General features: G+C 47.6%; 1 protein-coding gene across 1 annotated transcript; it reads right to left on the reverse strand.

Annotated features, from left to right (window-relative positions):
• Positions 1–1,124: 1,124 nt before the first annotated feature.
• Positions 1,125–21,024, reverse strand: LOC127340907 (receptor like protein 28-like). Its single transcript, XM_051366681.2, has 2 exons — positions 18,267–21,024; positions 1,125–3,248 (listed from the first exon to the last, which is right to left on the reverse strand). Exons 1-2 carry the CDS (start codon positions 19,393–19,395, stop codon positions 1,366–1,368), a joined length of 3,012 nt encoding a protein of 1,003 aa, XP_051222641.2. The 5' UTR covers positions 19,396–21,024; the 3' UTR covers positions 1,125–1,365.
• Positions 21,025–21,233: the final 209 nt, after the last annotated feature.

A 21,233-nucleotide genomic window follows, 5' to 3' on the forward strand; every position in this document is an offset into this window, starting at 1 on the left:
TCTCCTGACGCAAAAGTAGAAGCTCCCGAACTTCATCTCCATTGGCTCTTCCAGATAGGCATATGCATCCAAACGGGCGGGGGGGGGGGGGGGGTGCGGAACAAAATCAACGAGACCAGTTTCGATCTGTTTACCTCCGTCCATCGCATTGCTTGCCACCGAAGATGTCGACGATGTTGAACGTGCCATCGAGATCAGCTCCTTGTCGCCTCTAATTCCTCCAGACGGCGCCAATTGACAAGGTATTAACTTGTCAATGCCTACAAGTTGTAGATTAGGGTTTTCGTGGAAGTAGAGGGCAAGTAGATCTCGAGGGTTTCAGCCGGAAAAGTACTCGACTGCTAGAAAACTAAGGTTATGTTGATAATGGAATCGATCCTCTCTTTCTCCCTCGGCTCCCCTTTATATAGGAAGCGGAGCCGAGGGTTTCGTGATGTACAAGTTACAAATTCCGGGAGACTCTTTGAGTTCGACCCGTAAAGTTACAAATCTCTTTTATTCCTAATCTATCTCTTCTTGCCATAGTCGATGCTTTAGTAGGCTTGTGGGTTTCGTATTCTTCGGGTTCTGGGCCTTCAATAAACCCCGGGTACCATCTTCGGCAGGCCCATTGGGGATGCCTATGTCAGTTAGGGTTTGCAAAAATTAAATCTTCTTTGTTTTGTTCTTCCCGATTTTCTTACTACCTCAACTAGATCAACAAACTAGACAACGCTCTGATACCATTGTTAGCCTACTAGGATCTCTAGTTGCTGCATCTAGTGAGTAGGATCGTCTAGTCTAACCGGGACGAAAACGAGAGGGAAACAGAAGGGTTGCATACCGTCGGGTTTGTTCAACGAGGAGCTCGCCATGGTGGCGACGGAGGAGTGGCGGCGATGTCGGTGGTGCTTCCTGCCGCTACAGCGCCGCACCAGATCGGGTGGTCTAGGGTTTGTGTGTCGGTGGGGAGGATGGCAGCGGACGAACCTTGGCGTCCGTGCCCCGGCCCCCACCTCTTTTATATGTGGCACTGGCGATAGGGGCCCACCAACCAGACGTGGTTGGGCGCCCCCGATCAGTGCGCGAGATAGGGTCGTGCTCGACCGTTGGGTCGAGGACGAGGAGATCAACCTAACAGCTAGTACATGTACACGAGACAATCTCAGAGTATACAATGCATACAACTAAGGTGTAGTTGTAATGATACATGAAAGCACTGTATACATCACACATGAGTGCTACATATTAGCCCATACGTTTGATACTTTAGAAGAAACAACGTACAAATACATCCAGATGCCATATTACACTTTGATACCTCTTGTGTTGCATAACTGCTTCCAGCAATGCATGCTTGCACTTGGAAGCATTCACTATTTTAGATCAGGTCCGCAAAGATCTCACGGATTTAAAAAACCATTCGCCGATCCAGCCACATCTCACCAGAATGGCTGCTGCAAATCCAATGCCGAAGCCGAGCCCGACCAAGAGGAACAGGATGACATCCACATTAGAGGACTTCTCCACATGCACCGCACTTGGAGGAGCAGGGGAAACACCGCATGGGTTGGACAATGGCGGTCCACACAGCCCCAGATTGCCTTCAAATGAACTGTTTTGGAATGTTGAAAATTGACCTGACCGAGGTATCTTCCCAACCAACTTATTGTTGCACAAGTTCAAGATACCAAGAAAGGTGAGGTTTGTTAGCGCCTCTGGAATATCACCAGACAGTTGGTTCTGAGACAGGTCTAGTGCTTCTAGTTGAGCCATCCCGCCAAATTCTGAAGGAATGTCACCGGTGAAGGCATTGCCAGACATATTTAGTACGAGTAGTGAAATAAGCCCCCCAAGCGATACAGGAATTGTACCATCAAATGAATTATCTGAAAGGTCAATTACCGTTAAAGTAGTAAAGATCTTATCAAATGTCCTATAGATGCTTTTATATGTTATCGTGACATAGGCCTGATACGCTCCTGCTGTTGAGATAGATGCGTTATAATCACTGATAAGATAACCTGTAGTATTTAAATCTGCCATCATTGATTCCAACCCCTCAAACCATTCTGGACTCAAAGCACCAGAGAAATTGTTCGAGGCAACATCAAGAATCTGCAAGCTAGAGAAGTATTCTCTAGATTTGTCGCCTCTGTGAATGTCACCACCTATGGAGCCATAGAGTTGGTTGGATCTCAAAACAAGGACACGAAGTCCAGGAAACCTCCCCAGCCATGATGGAAAAGAACCCACCATATGATTATTTCCAAAGTCGAGGAACTCTAGCTGCAAGCACTTAGTAAGTGTCCTTGGAATCTGCCCTTCAATATTATTGTTCTTCACGTCTAATGTTTCAAGCCTACACTGATTTTTTATATTGTTGGGCAACATACCTTCAAACTGATTATCCCCCAAACTCAGCGCACTCACGTAACTATCTTCTATTAGGCATGAAGGTATCTGCCCAGTGAAGTTGTTAAAAGATAGGTCGAGGATATAGATACTTGAATCACAAATTGAGTTGGGTATATGTCCACTAATATTATTTTTAGAAACAGTGAACGTATGGCCAAGATAGAGAGTGAAGTTTGAAAGTAGTGAAGAGAAACTGTTGTTTGAATAATCCAAGATATATGCTGGCGAGTTTGGCATAGGAACTTGCCCTTGAAGCTGATTGGAACTGAGATCAAGAATTCTCAAACAGTTGAAAGGGAGAACATATGAAGTAAGCAGCATAGTGTTGAACATGTTGTGTGAAAGATTCAAATATGTAAGGCTACTGGTCCATGTCACCCATATCCACGTTGGAATAGCCCCACTGATTCTATTGCATGACAGGTCCAAGGAAGACATTTGTCTAATGTGTGCCAATGAGTTTGGAAATCCCGTTAAATTGCAACTTGCTAATTCTAAATCGTTAACTCGAGGGAGAAAGGTAGACGCAGAGTTGTTGCCTTCTCCATCCATGTCCATGACTGATAAATTGTTGTTGGAAAGACTCAAAGAAACGAGATTTCCCAACACCCAAAACGAGGAAAGATCCACCAAACCCACAAAGTTATTCCAGCCAATGTCAAGATATGCCAAACTTTTGAGTTGAAAGAATGACTTGGGGATATTTCCTGTCAATTCATTAGTGCTTAAATCCACTGAAACCAAGTGTGAAGACATCACGTTGAGGTCTTGTATTGAACCAGTGAGCTGGTTTGATTGAAGATATAAGCGCTCCAATGTCGGAATAGTGAAAACAGATGTTGGAAGCTCCCCTGCACAAAGAGTAGAGAACATTATCTACTCTGGTAGTTTGCCAGTTAGATTTGAGTAGCGAGATCGAATGAAATATACAATATTCTTATGTAGTATATAGTTATATGATATGTCTAAAAGAAGAGCTCATCTAATACGAAATGTAGGAGCATGCATACAGATTCACAAATCTTTAGTTAAGGAGAATAACAAAGGCAAATGGCTTTACCATCCTATCTTTTGTATCCACATATTTAACTAATGTATTCACTCACCTTGTGGACAACATTGTTGTTGAGATTATGTCCAGTTCTACATGGGTTAGCCTACAATTGGACTTCTGCAGTATCAGCGGACAGGGTTATATGTTGAAGACGTTGTAACTCAAGCCTCAATTGTTATATGTAGGAATATAGGATTAGTCAAAATTTATATAGATATGGAATATTACTAAATAGGCAGGAGATTTATCTAAATAGGAAAGGAATAATTGTTGCCTGCCAAAACCCACTGGCGAGCAGCGACGAGCAACACGAAGAGCCGGGAGGCTCCCAGAGCTGCTGGTGGGCCCTGGTCCCTCGGGCGACGGCCCGCAAAACTCCGGCGCACGTCCTGGCTGTTGCGAGGGCGTGCCACCTGACCTATACCTGATCAGGAAGGTGATGGATTGCTTCGATTATTTCCCTGCATGGCAGACACGTAAACATTAAATCCGAGCCTCGATCGGCTCTCAGGTTCCCCTGTGAATCGGCTCAAGGAGCCGATTGTCCCATGATTCGTATTGGATCTACGATAACATGGGGGTCCTGCTTTATCAAAACCAAGCTAAACCCGACCTACGACAGTCTAGGGTTTTCACCGCATAACTGGAACGTCCTACACGTAATTGAGCCTGGCAGATGTGAAAGATAACAGAAAACTAGTCCTAGAAAAGGCCTAAAAACCAACATAGGGTCGATTCTCGGAACATCTTCTCTAGGATCGGCAAACCATACCTTACGCACTGCTGGATCGTTCAACCCGTTTGCAAGGCCTAATCATGCGGATATCAAACTAATCCTTGAAGAACAAGGAACAACCATAACAGATCAAATCTACTAAATAAAGATCAAGCAAGTTGCTACCTTTACACCTAAGATAGGTGCAGAGGCAGTTAGATATGTAGGGATAGCATAACTAAGCAAACATATCAAAAGAGTATCGGGGTTAGCCTCAACATATCTATGATAACGGTGTTACTCGCCGTCAACAAGGCTTCAGTGCGAGCAATACAAAACAACGAATAAACTGATACTGCCCAGATCGCAAGATGCGATCTGGGCAGCATGGCGCTTACCCGGAAGAAAACCCTCGAAACAAGGGGTGGCGATGCGCCTAGATTGTGTTGGTTGTGAACGTGATCGTCTTCTTTCCTCAATAACCCTAGGTACATATTTATAGTCCGTGGACTTTCTATTTTTGGAATAAACCTAACTGTGTACGATCCAAACTCTACCTCTTAATTCTAACTGAAACGTAACCTATCATAATGTACAGATACACGGGCAATCCAGCCCAAACTCTCGCATGGGGCCGATTCATAAACACTTTATATGCATATCCTCCAAGCCCATCTCAATCACGGCCCAACTCCCAATGTGGCCAAAATCTGGCTATAACACATGCCCCCCTGGTTTTGGCAATAATAATTCCAAAACCACTCTGTTTTCCTTCATCGGGTTACGCATTGCAGATCAGAACCGCTACAGTGCCCTTCCATCATGATGTCTTGCCTCCTCAACTCCTCCACACTGCACGATTTGACAGTTTTGGCACCGCACCCTCAGAAACCGCCACAGCATTGAATCATCTCCCACTACATCCCCTTTTATTTAACTGCACCCGATCAGTTCGCCTCCTCATCCTCTTGCTCCACATTAGCAATCGAAACTCCCCTCCTCTGCAACCATGGACTCCTCCTCTGCTTCCTCGGGTCTTTCCTGCCAATCTTCCCCCTCCCGTGAGCCGACGCCGGAGTACGACCCGATGGCGGCGTACGAGGCCCTCGCCCCACCGCATTGGGACGAGGCAGATTGGGACTCCTCCTTCTGGTCAGAGGATGACGAGTCCTTGACCGACGGGGAAGACGACCTCCAGTTCCTCATCGACGGGGAGTTAGAGGAAGGGAGCGACGACGACGCCTTCTCTTGGGGCGAGGACATCTCCTCCGACGAGGAGGACGAGGCGGAGGACGACACCTCCTCCGACGAGTACCCGCCGGCGAAGCGCTTCCGCGCCGGGTCGGAGGATGACGACGACGACGACGAAGAGGAAGAAGCCCCTGCCGGCGGCTTCAACAGCAGCGACGAGGACATCGCCGGCAGCAGCGCCGACGACAGCGAGGACGGCGACGATGAGGGCAGCGACGGCAGCGACGGCGCCGGCCCCTAGACTAGGGACTACTAGAATAGGGCTAGTAGTAGTACATTAGGTAGTAGATCTTCCTTTTGTGAGCAATCGGCTCTTCTTTGTAAAAAAACCCTCTCCATCAATGAAGAACGCTTTCATGCCCAATTTTCCCGATTGTCAAAGCAGGTCAACGCACAAAGAGCCGATGGCAACGCATCAGTCTTTTACTATAAAACGCCAGTAAGGCCAAACTTCAAACGGTAACCTGCGACCCTCATCTAAAGGACCAAACTCAAATCCCCAATTGCTCCTCAACCAAATTCAACTTGCGGCGACGCGAACCCTAGATCCCTAACCGCGCAGATTCATATTCGTCAACAAATCGGATGGCGGAATCGTCCAACACCAACGCACCAGTTTCTGGCCTGAAGGTAATCTCTAACGGCCCCTCGCCATCCGAGCATAGTGTTGGAATTCATAGCAAACATCTGAATTAATGCCTTATTTCACCATCAATTTTAGGTATCAGACATTGTATTACCGCATCCTTCTCTTCCAAACTCTCTGTGTCTTGGCCCTCGGACTGTCGAGAGTCCCGCCCATCTGATTTCTTGCGAGGCCAATAGGATTCCCTTCGTGAATCAGAACTTAGATCTAACTTCTTGGGCCGACTGCTTACGAGCCTGGCCTAACCCTCCTGAAGATTGGGTTTCCTGGTATAATAGAGTATCCAAAACTCACCAATCCAACTGGGAAACCACAGGAATAGCCGATGCTCTGTCCTTATCATTGTCTCCCCTTGAGAAGCATGAAAATCTTCTAAAAACCATCGGCTACTTCTGGTCTGATGCCCTGAACTGCTTCATGTTTGGCCATGGCCCCATGACACCAACTCTGCTAGATGTGGTAATGATCACTGGCCTAGACGTCACATCTCCCAGCCCCTCTGCTTTTATGCTGCCAAAGGTTCCTTTCAAACTTTCTTCCAAAACAGAGTGCACAAACTGGGGTGCTTACCTTCGACGCCACATGAAAAATAAAGGCCCTGTAACAGAGAAAGAACACACGGCTTTTCTGAATTTCTGGTTGGAACACTTTATATTCTGTGGCCCTTCACTCGCTCCGACCAAGAATTATCTTCCCTTGGCCTACGAACTTGCCAGAGGCACCCATCTTGGCATCGGCAAACTGTTCCTTGGAGAGGTCTATCGATACCTCCAACTAATGTCTGTCAAATTATCTTCCCAACGAACAGTCAAAACAGGAGGTCCCTGGTGGTTTATTCAACTATGGGCTCAGCTGTATTTCCAGAACCATATCCCAAACTTCCCACTTTTGGCCACTCGCACCTTTCCAGATGCCTACGGAAAACAGATCCGATGCACTAGCTACGGCCAAGCCTTGTATAGCCTTCCAGGTAGTAAACTGATCCCCAAGGAAGCATCAAAGTGGTTCAGGATTTTCTTCCAAGGCCTGGACAATCCTCTCTTCTTCCCTTACACAGAATCTGAAAATTTTGAAAATCCAGTCTCCTTCAGGCTAGACAGCTTTGCCGATGACACCAGCACCCGACAATTATATTCCACCATGATCCGTCCCTGCTTCCTTCCAGTTGGCATGAGCACATCAAACAGGATAATCAAACCTGGTTATGAATCTTATCAGCCGGTTGTCACAGCCCGGCAGTTTGGTCTTGGGCAGGTGTCTCCTCACTTCTTCCTTCATCACTTAACAGAGAGCAGAGCTGATTTGCCCGATGTCCTCACCGGTCAGAGGTGTTACTCTTTCTTTGATGCTCTAGCTATCCCAATCCCCAATAACCTCTCTTTCACCTCATCAACCGATGGTTTTGAGACCTGGTGGTCCATGTGGAAAACTCATGCCTTCAGGAGAGCTCTGGGACCGTTGCTGAGACAGCTCGATGCCGAATATGATATCCCCGCGGAACAGGTACTACCACTCGCAAATTTTCTTGAAATGGTTTACAATGATTTTTTATAACCTCGCTCTATCTCCTTGCAGCAACAAGATGGTCCAGAACCTACACATGATGACGGCTCCCCCTTTGAATTCCTCCCACCGGCTCCGGTGGTCCTTTTCTGCAAAAACTCGCCACCTTTGAAAAAGGTCGTGATGCAGAGCCAGCCGATTTCACCAAAATCGGCTTCCAAGAGCAAAGTCTCTTCCGGACCAGCTGCCCCCCGAGTCCCAATCAAGGCGAGAATGGCAGTGAAGAAAGTAACCGCCAAGAAAACTTTGAAGCGCCGGAACCCTTCTCCAGACCAAGAGAGTTCGCACGTACGTTGGTCCATGCACTTCCTGGTTTCATCTATCCTTATGGACTTCTGCAAACACACTTGTGCCCACTAACTCTTCTTTTATAGGCCTCCACCGAAGCCACCGAAGACAACTCCAGCGAGGAAACACAATCCAGTCGAGGGGATTCGAGCTCGGGCAACTTTGGGAAAATCACCACGCAGAGCCAGCCAGATTTGCAACCATCGGCTTCCAGGAAAAGACCAGTTCCTGAACCTGTTGCCCCCCAAGCTCCAATCAGAGCGGGGCAGGGCGGTCAACGCACAAAGAGCCGATGCACCAAGAGGGTTCGAAAGGAACCGCAAGCCCCTTCATCAAACCAAGAGGCCTCAAATGTAATTTCCTTCTATACTCTCCCTGGCTCATCTTTCAAACCATTACTGCTCGCATCGGCTAACCACCTCCTTTGCAGACTGATGACACTTCTAGTGGGGGAGTCAAAGAAGTATTGATGTCCTCCGCAACCCTGGATCCAGTAATCCCTATAGGTGCTGTCGACAAGGTCGCCAATTTGGCCAAGCCCCCAGCAGAAACACAAGAGCCGATTACCTCATCATCGGCTGTCCCCCTGGTCTCAGGAGAGGTATACTCTTTTCGTTTGGCTCACCCTTCCCTTTTGCTGCATACTGACGCTGTTTTACGTTTGTCAGGGTTGTGATCTCTCGAGCTTGCTAACGTTCGACCCTGAATCCATCGAACCAGCTCCTTTTGCGGCATGCAATGAACCACAACCCAGCGCCGTCCAACGTCAATTCCAGCGTCTCAAAGCCCTGCTTTCCTCCCCGATCGAGACGTTGGTCGAAAACCCCGAGGAAGTGAAGAGTGTTCTTGAAGAAATCCAGCACCACCTCCCGGTAGCGTTGCAGGTGAAACTCTGGCCAGTCGTGACTCTGTCTGCCTACAGGTCAAGGGTGAAGTTAGCTCGTCAGAGAATCGAGCTACGCCACGCCCAACTTCCGTTGAAAACTGATATTGCAGACAAATGTCAGCGGCTCAACGAGAAAAAGGCGGCCTTAGATGCCAAAACTGACACCTCTGTCAGCACCGCCGAACTTGAGACCTTGCGAAAGGAATTGGAGGACCTTGAAGAGAGGGTCCGGACGACCAAACAGCTTATTTCTAATAAGGAAACTCTTATTGCCCGCTCCCAAGAAGAAGCAGAAGGCCTCAAAGCTCAGCTGAAAACTGATCTGGCAGAAATACGTGACCTGCACAAGCAGCTAGTGACAGGCAAGGATGAAGATGATAAGGCCGAGATCGCCGAGGTGGATCTTGTCCGTGCTGACGCCCTCCGTGCCTTCGAGGCATTCCTTTTATAGAGCCTCTCCATGTAATCTGATAACTGCTCGTAACCGTTTGTAACTCTAGAGTCGATGGCTGCGCATCGGCTTTTTAATCTAAAGTCGAAGTCTGTGCATCGGCTATGCTTTGTATTTATATTTTTTACCGGCCGATTTCACGCATCGGCCCCCATATTTCACTGTCCGTCATCCCACATACTTGGGAAATATTTCTTGAGATGCTGACCATTGACAGCCACTGGGAACTTCACACCGCTCAGCTCCTCAAGCATGTATGCGTTACCCCTTAAAACCTGGTCAACCCTGTACGGCCCGTGCCAATTTGGAGACCATTTACCATACACTGCATCCTTAGTTCCCAACGGTAATACAGCTTCCCATACCAGATCACCGACGTGGAACTCCTTTGGCCTCACCTTTTTATTATACGCGCGGGCTACCTTGGCTTTGTTTTCTTTAATTTTCTCAAGCGACCAAAGTCTAAGTTCCGTTAGATCCTCAATACTATCACTCATCAGGGTTGCATATTTTTCAGTTGTTAGATCATTCTGAAACGTAACGCGTCTCGACCCAGCCGTGATTTCCCAGGGTAATACGGCTTCTTGTCCATAGACCAAATGGTATGGCGAGGTTTTTATCGCCCCATGACATGACATGCGATAAGCCCACAAAGCCTCCGACAATATCTCGTGCCACCGTCTGGGGTGCTCGTCGACTTTCCTCTTAATCAACTTGATAAGGCTCTGGTTGGACGCTTCAGCTTGCCCATTTGCTTGAGCATAGTATGGAGATGATCGAATCAACTTAATTCCCATGTCCTCGCAGAACTTTCTAAACTCGCGAGAAATGAAGACCGAACCTCCATCGGTCGTGATCGTCTGGGGAATCCCGAATCTATGAATGACATGTTCCTTCACGAAATTGATAACATCTTGTGATGTCACTGACTTCATAGGGACGGCTTCCACCCATTTAGTGAAATAATCTGTAATGGCCAAAATCCAATTATGGCCTTTGCTCGATGGAGGATTGATTTTGCCGATCATATCCATACCCCACCCTCGAAATGGCCAAGGCTTGATGATAGGGTTCATTGCTGATGCTGGTACCATCTGAATTTTCCCGAACATCTGACACGCTTGACACCCCTTATAGTACTTAAAGCAATCCTCGAGCATGGTGGGCCAATAAAACCCCGATCGCCTGATCAACCATTTCATCTTATGAGCCGACTGGTGAGTTCCACAGGCGCCTTCGTGTACCTCGTGCAAGAGCCGATTTGACTCGGCTGGTCCCAGACATTTGAGAAGTAACCCTTCCAAAGTCCTGTAGAACATGTCATCTCCTATAAGCACATATTTCATGGCCTTGTATCTTATCCGTTTAGGTGCCCCCCGAGCCGGATCTTTCAAGTAATTGAAGATATCGGCTCTCCAGTCATCTGGTTCCAAGAACTGTACCTGAACATCGGCTCCACCTGCTACCTCCTTGTAGCCTGAGGCCATCTGTGCGAGATCGTTGGCCTCGGTTTTTTGCGACCTCGGGATCCAATTGAAGTTTATGTACCTAAATTGTGCCATCAGCTCACGGCATTGCATCCATAATGGGAAGAGCGTCTCGCTCTCGCATTTGTATTCTTCCGTGAGCTGGGAAATCACCAGTTTTGAGTCTCCAAAAAGTTCCAACTGTACCTTCGCCTCCAAAAGCAACTCCATTCCCTTGCGTATTGCCTCATACTCGGCGACATTGTTGGTGCAAGGGGTAGGTAGCACTTTGATGGAGAAGGAATATGTTGCCCCCGGGCGACACGAGTAGAATGCCGATGCCGCAACCATCATCGCGAGCCGATCCATCGAAAAACATGGCCCATGCACGCACAGAGCAGTCTTTGCTATATCCGTGTTGATTCGTTCGGCAATAAGATCGGCCAACGCTTGTCCTTTGTTGCTTTCGCGGTGATACCGGAGGTCAAATTCCGATAATGCAAACATCCACTTACCGAGTCGGCCTTTCAACACAGGAGCCGACAGCATATGTTTGATGACATCTGATTTGCATATGATGACAATTTCCGCTGACAGCAAGATGTAGCGAAGCTTGGTGCAGGTAAAAAATAGGCAGAGGCACAATTTCTCGATCTCAGGGTACCTAGTTTCCGCATCCAACATCCTTCTGCTGAGGTAGAAAGCAACTCTTTCCAGGCCATCATAAAGTTGCACCACCACTGAGGCGATGGAAGTGTCAGCTACTGACAAGTAAATATAGAATGGTCTGTCTTGCTGGGGCGGAACCAACACAGGTGGCTTCGTTAGATACTCTTTAATCTCGTCAAATGCTCATTGTTGCTCGCCCCCAGCGAAACTCCTCATCTGATTTAATTTTCACCAGTCCCATGAACGGCTCGATTCGCCCTGACAGATTGGAGATGAATCTTCTGACGAAGTTGATTTTGCCGATGAGACACTGGAGTTCCTTCTTCGTGGTAGGTGGTTTCATTGTTCGCACTGCCTCTTGACTTTTCAGGCCGATCTCAATTCCGCGTTCATGAACCAAGAAACCCAAGAATTGACCGGCCGTTACGCCAAAAGCACACTTCTTTGGATTCATTCTTAGCCCGAATTTTCTAGTTCGGTCTAGGATTCGTCGCAGATCATCCAGGTGTCCTTTTACTGAAACAGACTTCACTACCACGTCATCAATGTAAATCTCCACCAACTTGCCGATCAGATCATGAAAGATGTAATTCATGGCTCTTTGGTATGTTGCGCCGGCATTTTTCAGTCCAAATGTCATGACTACATATTCAAACAAGCCCACTGAACCTGGTACTCTGAATGCAGTCTTGTGTATATCCTCTGGAGCCATGAAAATTTGGTTGTAACCGGCATTGCCATCCATGAAACTTAACACCTTATGACCAGCAGCTGCATTGATCAATGTCTCTGCTACCGGCATTGGATACTCATCCTTTGGGGTGGCTCTGTTGAGATCCCGAAAATCTATGGCGACGCGCCATCGGCCGTCCTTTTTCTGTACAGGCACAATACTAGAAATCCACTCGGCGTACCTGCATGGCCTGATGAACCCGGCGTTCAACATTTTCTCGATCTCTTTCTTGACTTCTTCTAAAATTTCGGCCTTCATTTGCCGTGCTCGCTGTTGGAACGGCCGAAACCCTTTCTTAAGAGGGAGCCGATGCTCGATGATGCTCCTGTCTAACCCGGGCATCTCTGTGTAATCCCAAGCAAAACAATCTGGGTATTCTTTCAACAGAGCTATCATCAAGTCCCTCAGATGTGGATCTAGCTTTTTGCTGATAAATGTTGGTCGCGGCTTATCCCCAGGACCAATGTCAATCTCTTCTAGCTCATCAGCCGATGTAAATCCATACCCTAGCTTTCCGTCGGCTGCTAGATCGATGCCGAACACAGGCAAAACGTATGGGGAGGGTGATTTGGGCCGATTGCTGGAATCGGCCCCCCTTTTGATTGTACTGCTCAATGAAGGTTTACAACTTATTTGTGCTCTACTACGGGAGGGAGTCTCCCTACTACAACTACGTGGCATGATTGAGGTGAGATCATGGCTTTTTATTTTTTGGGGCCGATCGCAGGGATCGGCCTTGCTACGTACGTCCATTGACTTTGGTCTTGCTACTCTGTCAGGCCGGTGGATAAGACCAGCCTCACCCCGTTTTTTGTAGCTTCGATGCGCTCACAGCCGTCTAAGCTGACTCCAGAGATCGGCTCTTGGTCGTCCGCGTCCCAAATATTCATGCCAGCTATTGAGATCTCGACTGAGTCATCTGCATGGACGACCTCCACTTCATCTCCATCCCACTGTATCAGGCATTGGTGCATCGTGGATGGAATGCAGCAATTGGCGTGAATCCAATCCCTCCCTAGCAGGACAGCGTAGGTGCTTTTGCTGTCGACGATGAAGAATGAGGTAGGGATGGTTTTTCGGCCCACGGTTAGATCCACGTTCAGAACGCCTTGTGTTTCTGATGCTTGGCCGTTGAAGTCGCTTAGTGTGACGTTGGTTTTGATCAGATCTGCGTTAGAGCGTCCCAAACGCCGTAGCATGGAGTATGGCATTATGTTGACTGCCGCTCCCGTGTCAACCAACATCTTGCTGACAGGCTGCCCGTTGATATAACCTCTTAGGTACAGGGCCTTCAAGTGTTTGTAGCTCTTCTCTCGTGGCTTCTCAAAGATAACTGGCCGTGGGCCGCAGTCCAACTATGCCACCGGCGCTTCTTCGATTCCTGGAGCACAAAATTCTGACGGAAGAATGAACACCATATTTGTGCCAGCCGATGTCTTCGCATCGGTTTTTGCTTGCTTAGGGCGCCATTCTTTCTTTTGTGGACGCATCTCCGTGTCCAAGGTTCGTTGAATTTTTACGGCCAGATCGGGCCGCGCTTTCCTCAACGTGTGCAGGTATTGCGCCTCGGCTTCCTCCAAGCTACGTAGCCGCTGAACCCTACGCTTTTGGGAGTGACTGAGTCCATCAGGGCACCACCTTGGTCGGTGGTATCTATCTTCTTCTTCATTTTCTGATTCCTCGAACTCTTCCTCTCGAGATGACTCAGCTCGTCTGTTTTGAGATGGGAGGGGCCCTAGACGTTTGAACACTGAAACCTCACCCGTGTCCTCCTTCTGCCGTCTACATTCCGGGCAGTTGTCGATTGTAGGCAATCGGCTCATACCTGAATCCCAGCAGTGCTTAAAGAAAGGACAATCCCAGTGTCTGTCCATGTCTTCCTGCTCTCTCGACTTCCCCTTAGCGCGACGCTCATACCCTTCGTCGTTTCTATCACACCGACGATATTTTCCATTATCTACATCTGACCGACGGTATCTTTCGTCATCTATATCGTACCGCCGGCGTCGATCGTACTGACGCTCATATTTGTTAAGGAGATGCTCGGAGAGCGGTCGTTGATACCGCACGTTTCTCACTTGCTCCTCAGTGATGTACCGCCTGTCATCATATCGGGGCCGGTCGCGTGGGCCGGCCTCCTCCTTTTCCTTGCCACGGGGGTATACAGGCCCTGCCATGTTAACACCGAATGAGAAATCTAGCTGACGCCTTGTGGATTGATTATGCTCCACCATGTTGACGCCAGGAAACGGTTGCGTGTCCACCTTCATGGCAAACTGACCAAAGATCAAACGGCCTTGCTCTATCGCCGTTTGGATCTGCCGACGCAACTCTTTGCAGTCATTGGTGATATGGGTGAACGAGTGATGCCACTTGCAGTACGGTCTCCCGTTCACCTCTTGCGCCGTAGGGATTTTATGGCCTTCGGGTAACGTCAGCCGTTTTTCCTTAAGCAATAAGTCAAATATTTGCTCAGCTTTGCTTATATCGAAGTCGAACCCTTTTACAGGTCCTTGTTGTTTTACCCATTTGCAGGACACGGGATCTGCCCCCCGAGCCCATTCAGCCACGGCTACTTCCTGGTCTTCTGCAGAGTCCCCAACTTCTTCTGCCTCGACCAGGCCTATCGGGCGTTTGAACTTGTCTTGGTACAATTCTGGATGGCGCTGCTCGTACAATGTTAATTTCTGAGCCATGTGCGCCAGTGAATTGTATTCCACTTGGAAAGTCAGATCCTTGATCGGCGCCGCGAGGCCTAACACTGCCAGATCGACTGCTTCTTTCTCAGTTAGACGAGCCGAATAACATCGGTTCTTGACAGTTCTGAAACGCTAGATATATTCTGACACCGTTTCTCCACGCTTCTGCCGCACCTGTGTCAGATCGGCAATGCCAGCCTCAGTAGCTTCTGAGTGATATTGAATATGAAATTGCTCTTCCAGCTGCTTCCACGTCCGGACTGAATCTGGTGGCAACGAGGTGTACCACCCAAAAGCTGGTCCTGTGAGAGATTGCGCAAAAAACCTCACACGTAACGGGTCTGATGCTGAAATCATGCCCAACTGTGCCAAATATCGGCTCACATGCTCAATTGAGCTAGACCCTTCTGATCCATTGAACTTTGAGAACTCGGGAAGCCGATACTTGGGCGGCAATGGAATCAAATCGTATTCATTGGGGTACGGTTTGGAATAGCCGACCATTCTCCTCTTTGGCAAGATGCCGAACTGGTCTCTCAAGATTGTACTGATTTGTTCCATGGTATTAGCTGCAGGAGCTGCGCTTTCATGACTCGTTCCGGTGGCATATCTAGCTAGCCACGCCTGTTTATCGGCGTCCGCTCCAGAAATCCCTCCTGCAATCTGGTTCGTGCGCGCCAAGTTATTGCAGTCCGGTACGTATGTGCACACGTATCCATGTGGGATCTCTTTAGGCGGCTCTTGCAGGAACTGGCAATCGCTAGGATCGCCCCCAATCTTGTAGACGACGTATGCCGGTGAACCCGGCGGCTACCGGAAGTAGCGCGAATAGTAGGCGTAGTGATCTGGTTTGGAGCGGTATCTCTCCCTGGTGAGTTCCTAGGGCAGGCCACGACGGAGAAATGCTTGATGCTTCATGATTTCCTGAACCACGCGAACTGCGATGCGCTCGAAAGCGTTTACCAGGCTCTCAGAATGACGGTGCAGAGAATGAGCCACCATGTAATTAACTTCCTGGCGCAGAGCTCTGGTGCGTTCTTCTGAAGGGGTAGACAGATCCACTTCATCGAGAACGCCTTCAGGTGAGAACCCTTTCCACCTAATGCCGTGTTTACGGGTCCTCTCGAAAGAGCCGATTAGATCGGCTTCGAAGACAGCTTTAATCTCATCATATTTCTTCTTATGCTCCTCAGGCAGTTCTGCGTACGTGATTGGTACCTCCGCCATCTCAGCTGCAGACGTCGACGCCGTTGCTGTAGAATGTCCCACCGGGCGTGCCAGAATGTGTTGCCTGCCAAAACCCACTGGCGAGCAGCGACGAGCAACACGAAGAGCCGGGAGGCTCCCAGAGCTGCTGGTGGGCCCTGGTCCCTCGGGCGACGGCCGCAAAACTCCGGCACACGTCCTGGCTATTGCGAGGGCGTGCCACCTGACCTATACCTGATCAGGAAGGTGATGGATTGCTTCGATTATTTCCCTGCATGGCAGACACGTAAACATTAAATCCGAGCCTCGATCGGCTCTCAGGTTCCCCTGTGAATCGGCTCAAGGAGCCGATTGTCCCATGATTCGTATTGGATCTACGATAACATGGGGGTCCTGCTTTATCAAAACCAAGCTAAACCCGACCTACGACAGTCTAGGGTTTTCACCGCATAACTGGAACGTCCTACACGTAATTGAGCCTGGCAGATGTGAAAGATAACAGAAAACTAGTCCTAGAAAAGGCCTAAAAACCAACATAGGGTCGATTCTCGGAACATCTTCTCTAGGATCGGCAAACCATACCTTACGCACTGCTGGATCGTTCAACCCGTTTGCAAGGCCTAATCATGCGGATATCAAACTAATCCTTGAAGAACAAGGAACAACCATAACAGATCAAATCTACTAAATAAAGATCAAGCAAGTTGCTACCTTTACACCTAAGATAGGTGCAGAGGCAGCTAGATATGTAGGGATAGCATAACTAAGCAAACATATCAAAAGAGTATCGGGGTTAGCCTCAACATATCTATGATAACGGTGTTACTCGCCGTCAACAAGGCTTCAGTGCGAGCAATACAAAACAACGAATAAACTGATACTGCCCAGATCGCAAGATGCGATCTGGGCAGCATGGCGCTTACCCGGAAGAAAACCCTCGAAACAAGGGGTGGCGATGCGCCTAGATTGTGTTGGTTGTGAACGTGATCGTCTTCTTTCCTCAATAACCCTAGGTACATATTTATAGTCCGTGGACTTTCTATTTTTGGAATAAACCTAACTGTGTACGATCCAAACTCTACCTCTTAATTCTAACTGAAACGTAACCTATCATAATGTACAGATACACGGGCAATCCAGCCCAAACTCTCGCATGGGGCCGATTCATAAACACTTTATATGCATATCCTCCAAGCCCATCTCAATCACGGCCCAACTCCCAATGTGGCCAAAATCTGGCTATAACAATAATATAAGAGTAGAGATCAAATCTGTATCCTTTGTATTTTACTTAGGGGTTAAGTAAGTCCTCCTATATAAGGAAGGATATATGTATCAATTAGAAAACAAGCAATAAGAACATAGTTATTAATCTATCATCTCCCTAGTTTGTCTTGCCCAGTTGCCCCTAACCTATGTTCTACTCCCCAATCCCCTAAGCCGTGTTGTCCGGCCATCTTCATGGCGATGGTTACCAAGTTTGTTCTATCAATAATACAGGGTATTTCTCGCAAAAAAAATAATACAGGGTATTGTTCTAAAAATAAAATAAGAGGCTGCATCCAAGCTGAGACTTGATGCAGACTGGAAACAATGGGGGGCACAATGGGGGTGGTCTGACCGATGGCTCCCACGGGTGTCGAATGCGTCAGGATATACCCAATAATACCAACAGAGGAGCGCCAGTTCAATTTATCTCATAAACCCTTCTGCTAGCACACCTCTCTTGGTATTATTGGATATCCTGATGAAGTGATTTGAATTTATGTCATAATTTGAAAAATGACAAAAAAAATGTGATGCATTTTTACAAGTTATATTCCAACAATCAATTCCTTGAGCGTTACTTCTTTAAGGACATAAAATATCGTATTAGAACTAGGAAAGTAACACTCCCTCTATTCTTGATGTTGTATAGCAGTTCACAAGATACCCATCATATATTTAGTGAATCTCTGTATTCCTTATTATCACTCAATATATTATTTGCTTCCTCAAGTATCCATCTATGGCATAGTAACCAATGAAAAAAGACATTGTAACTTGGGTTCCTAAAATAAAAAGATTTGAACTCCGTATAAGAATGTAGCATACACGGACATAAGGGATGTTGTTACATACTGCATTTGCAATATGGATAGGTGGGTTATATCTTATGTATCTTAAAAATGTAGAATATCATATGTACAAGAACAAAATCTGCTTGCCAAAATAACTCTTAAAAGAATAAAGATAAACTTACCGTTGAGAAAATTTGATGAAAGATCTAACTCAATAAGGCGAGTCAAGTTAACTATTGAATTTGGTATGCGTCCAGAAAAGGCACACCATCGAAGTCGAAGAACTGCCAACTTCTTGAGTAGTCCAACTGCATCTGGTATTAGCCCAGAAAACAAGCAAGACGAGATTTCCAAGCTTATCAAGTTACTGAGGTTGCCAACTGAAGATGGTATTGGTGAAGAAGAGCCACTAAGGACAGTATAACCACCATTTATTTCCAAGCTTCTTAGGTTCAAGAGTTTGGCAATTGAAGATGGTATCGACCCTAGAAAATCACATACATTGATTTTCAAGCTTTTCAAGTTTGTGAGGTTGCCAATTGCAGATGGTATTGGACCATTAAATGTGGAAAGAAAGATCTCCAAGCTTCTCAAATATACTAGATCACCAAATGTTGACAGCGCGGGCCTAGTGAAGCTGCAATTAGAGATTACCAGGCTTCTCAAGCTCTTGAGTTTGGCAACTGAAGAAAAAGATGTCCGAGATAAGCTGCATCCAGAGAGTTTTAAGCTTCGCATACTTTGCATGTTTCCAATCCAAGACAAAATTGGGCCTAAATCTCTTGCTGAGTCCATCTGAGAGAGTTCCAAATGTCGCAGAGACCTGAGAATACCAAGTGAAGACTGAGGCTCCATAGAAATGAAATTCACGTCAAGGCTCAATGTTTTCAGAAACTGGAAATTGCTAAAAGAGCCTGGTCTTGCAAAGGAGAAATTGGTCCCGTCTAGCATCATCATCTCCAAAGAACTTGTGTTGGAGAAGTTGGGCACATGCCCTGAGAGATCCTGATTCCCGGATAAATCAAGAACACGTAGAGTTTTTGATTCAAAGGTTCTACGAGGGAACCAGCCCTGGAGATTTGTTTCAGCAAGGTTCAGCACACTTAAATTGAGAAAATCCATGAAGAACTCTGGAAAAGGAGCCACATGCATATAGAAGTTTTTTTCCAGGTTTATCACAGTTAGGGAGTGGAGGGTTGAGAGGGTCGAACAAATAGGACCGTCAAGACCACAAGAACTCAAGCTAAGAACTCGGAGATTTGGAAGATATTTAGCAAGAGCACCACACCAACCTTCTGTGCTGCTCCACATATCCACTCCATCAAGGTAGAGCTCTGTCAGATTGTTGAGGTTGGCCACTAGGATATGGAAGTTCGGTTGGTATAGCTGAAGAGAATTTTTAACAACACTGATGCTGGCATAAATAGATTCAACATCGGCATAGACAGAATCTCCGGAAGTGGTATATTGATAAGTAGAAAGATCCAAAGAGATAAGGCTGGCAAGTCTGCCAATGCCAATAGGTATCTGGCCACTGAAGCCTGAATTGGAGAGGTTGAGGTAGGTGAGCAAGGAGAACCTCTCAAACCCATTTGCCGGGAGGCTGTACTGGCCAAAACAATTTATGCTAAGGTCTAGTCGTTGGAGCGAGGTGAGCTCGAAGATTGCAGGGTCAAGACCTGGACTGTACAAGCCACGTCCACTGAGTTCTAAAGCAGTGACATAGCCCGAGGAACTGCTACAGCTAATGCCTTCCCAAAGACAACAATCGGTGCCATCCTGCCATGACGCAAGGGCACTGGGGTAACGGAAGAATGAGAGAAGGATTTCTTCAGCTGGAGGAGGCTTGCAGCCTGGTCAGGATGGCATCGGATGGTGAGGTTACCGTCACCATGGGCGCAGGAGGAAAGTACTGCAAGAAAGAGAAGTAGCTCCCAACTGATTGAAGCCATTGGCCTAGGTCCAAACATGGCTAGTTTTCTTTTCTTTTTGAGATAACAGGCATGAGCTTTGCCAGGCTTTATGGAGAAAAGAAGCAACACAAAATAGAAACAAGAGGTGCAGAATAGTGCAGTGACTGTCTGACGGATTTGTATGAAGTGGTAACACAATGCAATGGCCCAGGAAGGAAAGCTCCACTGAAGCAAAGACTTCTCCACCAGATAAAGCGAAGTTGAGACCCTTGAAGATTTTTCCATTTGACAGAGACGGTACTTAATTTAATTCCACGAGACATATCTGTTCAGCCATCCTAAATAGGCCAGTCGCCATATTCTCTAGATACAGCTAGTGTCACTACTGTGAGTATGACTCAGAGTGGACAGAGACTATATCTGCGGAGGAGGATGGATCTTGTTTCACTGTCAAAGTAGATTATATCGTTGAATGATACACAGCGCAGCAAGAGAGGAAAGCTCAGTCCAGAAAGAAAAATGTAGCCTTGATTGACGCGCAGAAAGGAACACTCAAGCAAGCAAGACTTGGCACGCTTATGCAGAATCGCCATATCTGTGCAATGGCTAGTGAGACTGCTATGTATCCTTGAATTGAGCTACCGAATCACAATGATGGTGGAACTGATAATAATACTACAGTTTGAACTTAACATCTCGAAGGAAGGAGCACACGGGACGCAGGGTGAACAGTAGTACCTGCTGCGAAGCAGCACGAGAATGAAGGATCAGCGGAGCCCCCAACCGGGCTGCGGACTGAGGCCTCATTCGGTAGGCAGGGATTGAGGTGTGCGGACTGACGGGGCTAACAGGAGAATCAGCCCCAACGGCAACCTGGGTGGGGGGCGGGGAATCGATCCGTGGCTCGACTTCCCGGTGGAGGCACCTTCGCCTGCCACTGCGATGGGACGCCTCGCGCCATGGCGAAGCAGCGGCCTCGCCTGCGACCGGATCCCGAGCGTCGGCAGAGAAAGTGTGGTGAGCGGTGGCCTGTGAGAGCAGCAGGGGCGCCGGGCAGAGGCTCGTAGACGGCGAATCCTATTCTCAGCTTAGTGCCGCCTACGTCGATCTCTCTACTGGACCGGCCCATTTCCTCGCCTTCTTCTCTCGTCACGAGCAACAGCTATTGGTAACAGCTTCTGTCCATCTTGTGTTTTCCTTTTTCGGTTCTCTGCTTCTTTCGGTTGTTAGTCCGCG

The sequence above is a fragment of the Lolium perenne genome, chromosome 3 (genome assembly GCF_019359855.2).
Source record: "Lolium perenne isolate Kyuss_39 chromosome 3, Kyuss_2.0, whole genome shotgun sequence".
NCBI classification, from domain to species: Eukaryota; Viridiplantae; Streptophyta; class Magnoliopsida; order Poales; family Poaceae; genus Lolium; species Lolium perenne.

Excerpts from the sequence above, each read along its gene's own strand:
- LOC127340907 (XM_051366681.2), bottom strand. The coding sequence starts at position 19,395 with ATGTGGAGCAGCACAGAAGGTTGGTGTGGTGCTCTTGCTAAATATCTT. Across the intron at positions 3,249-18,266 it reads TTCATCAAATTTTCTCAACG|GGGAGCTTCCAACATCTGTT; the intron begins GTAAGTTTATCT and ends CTCTTTGTGCAG.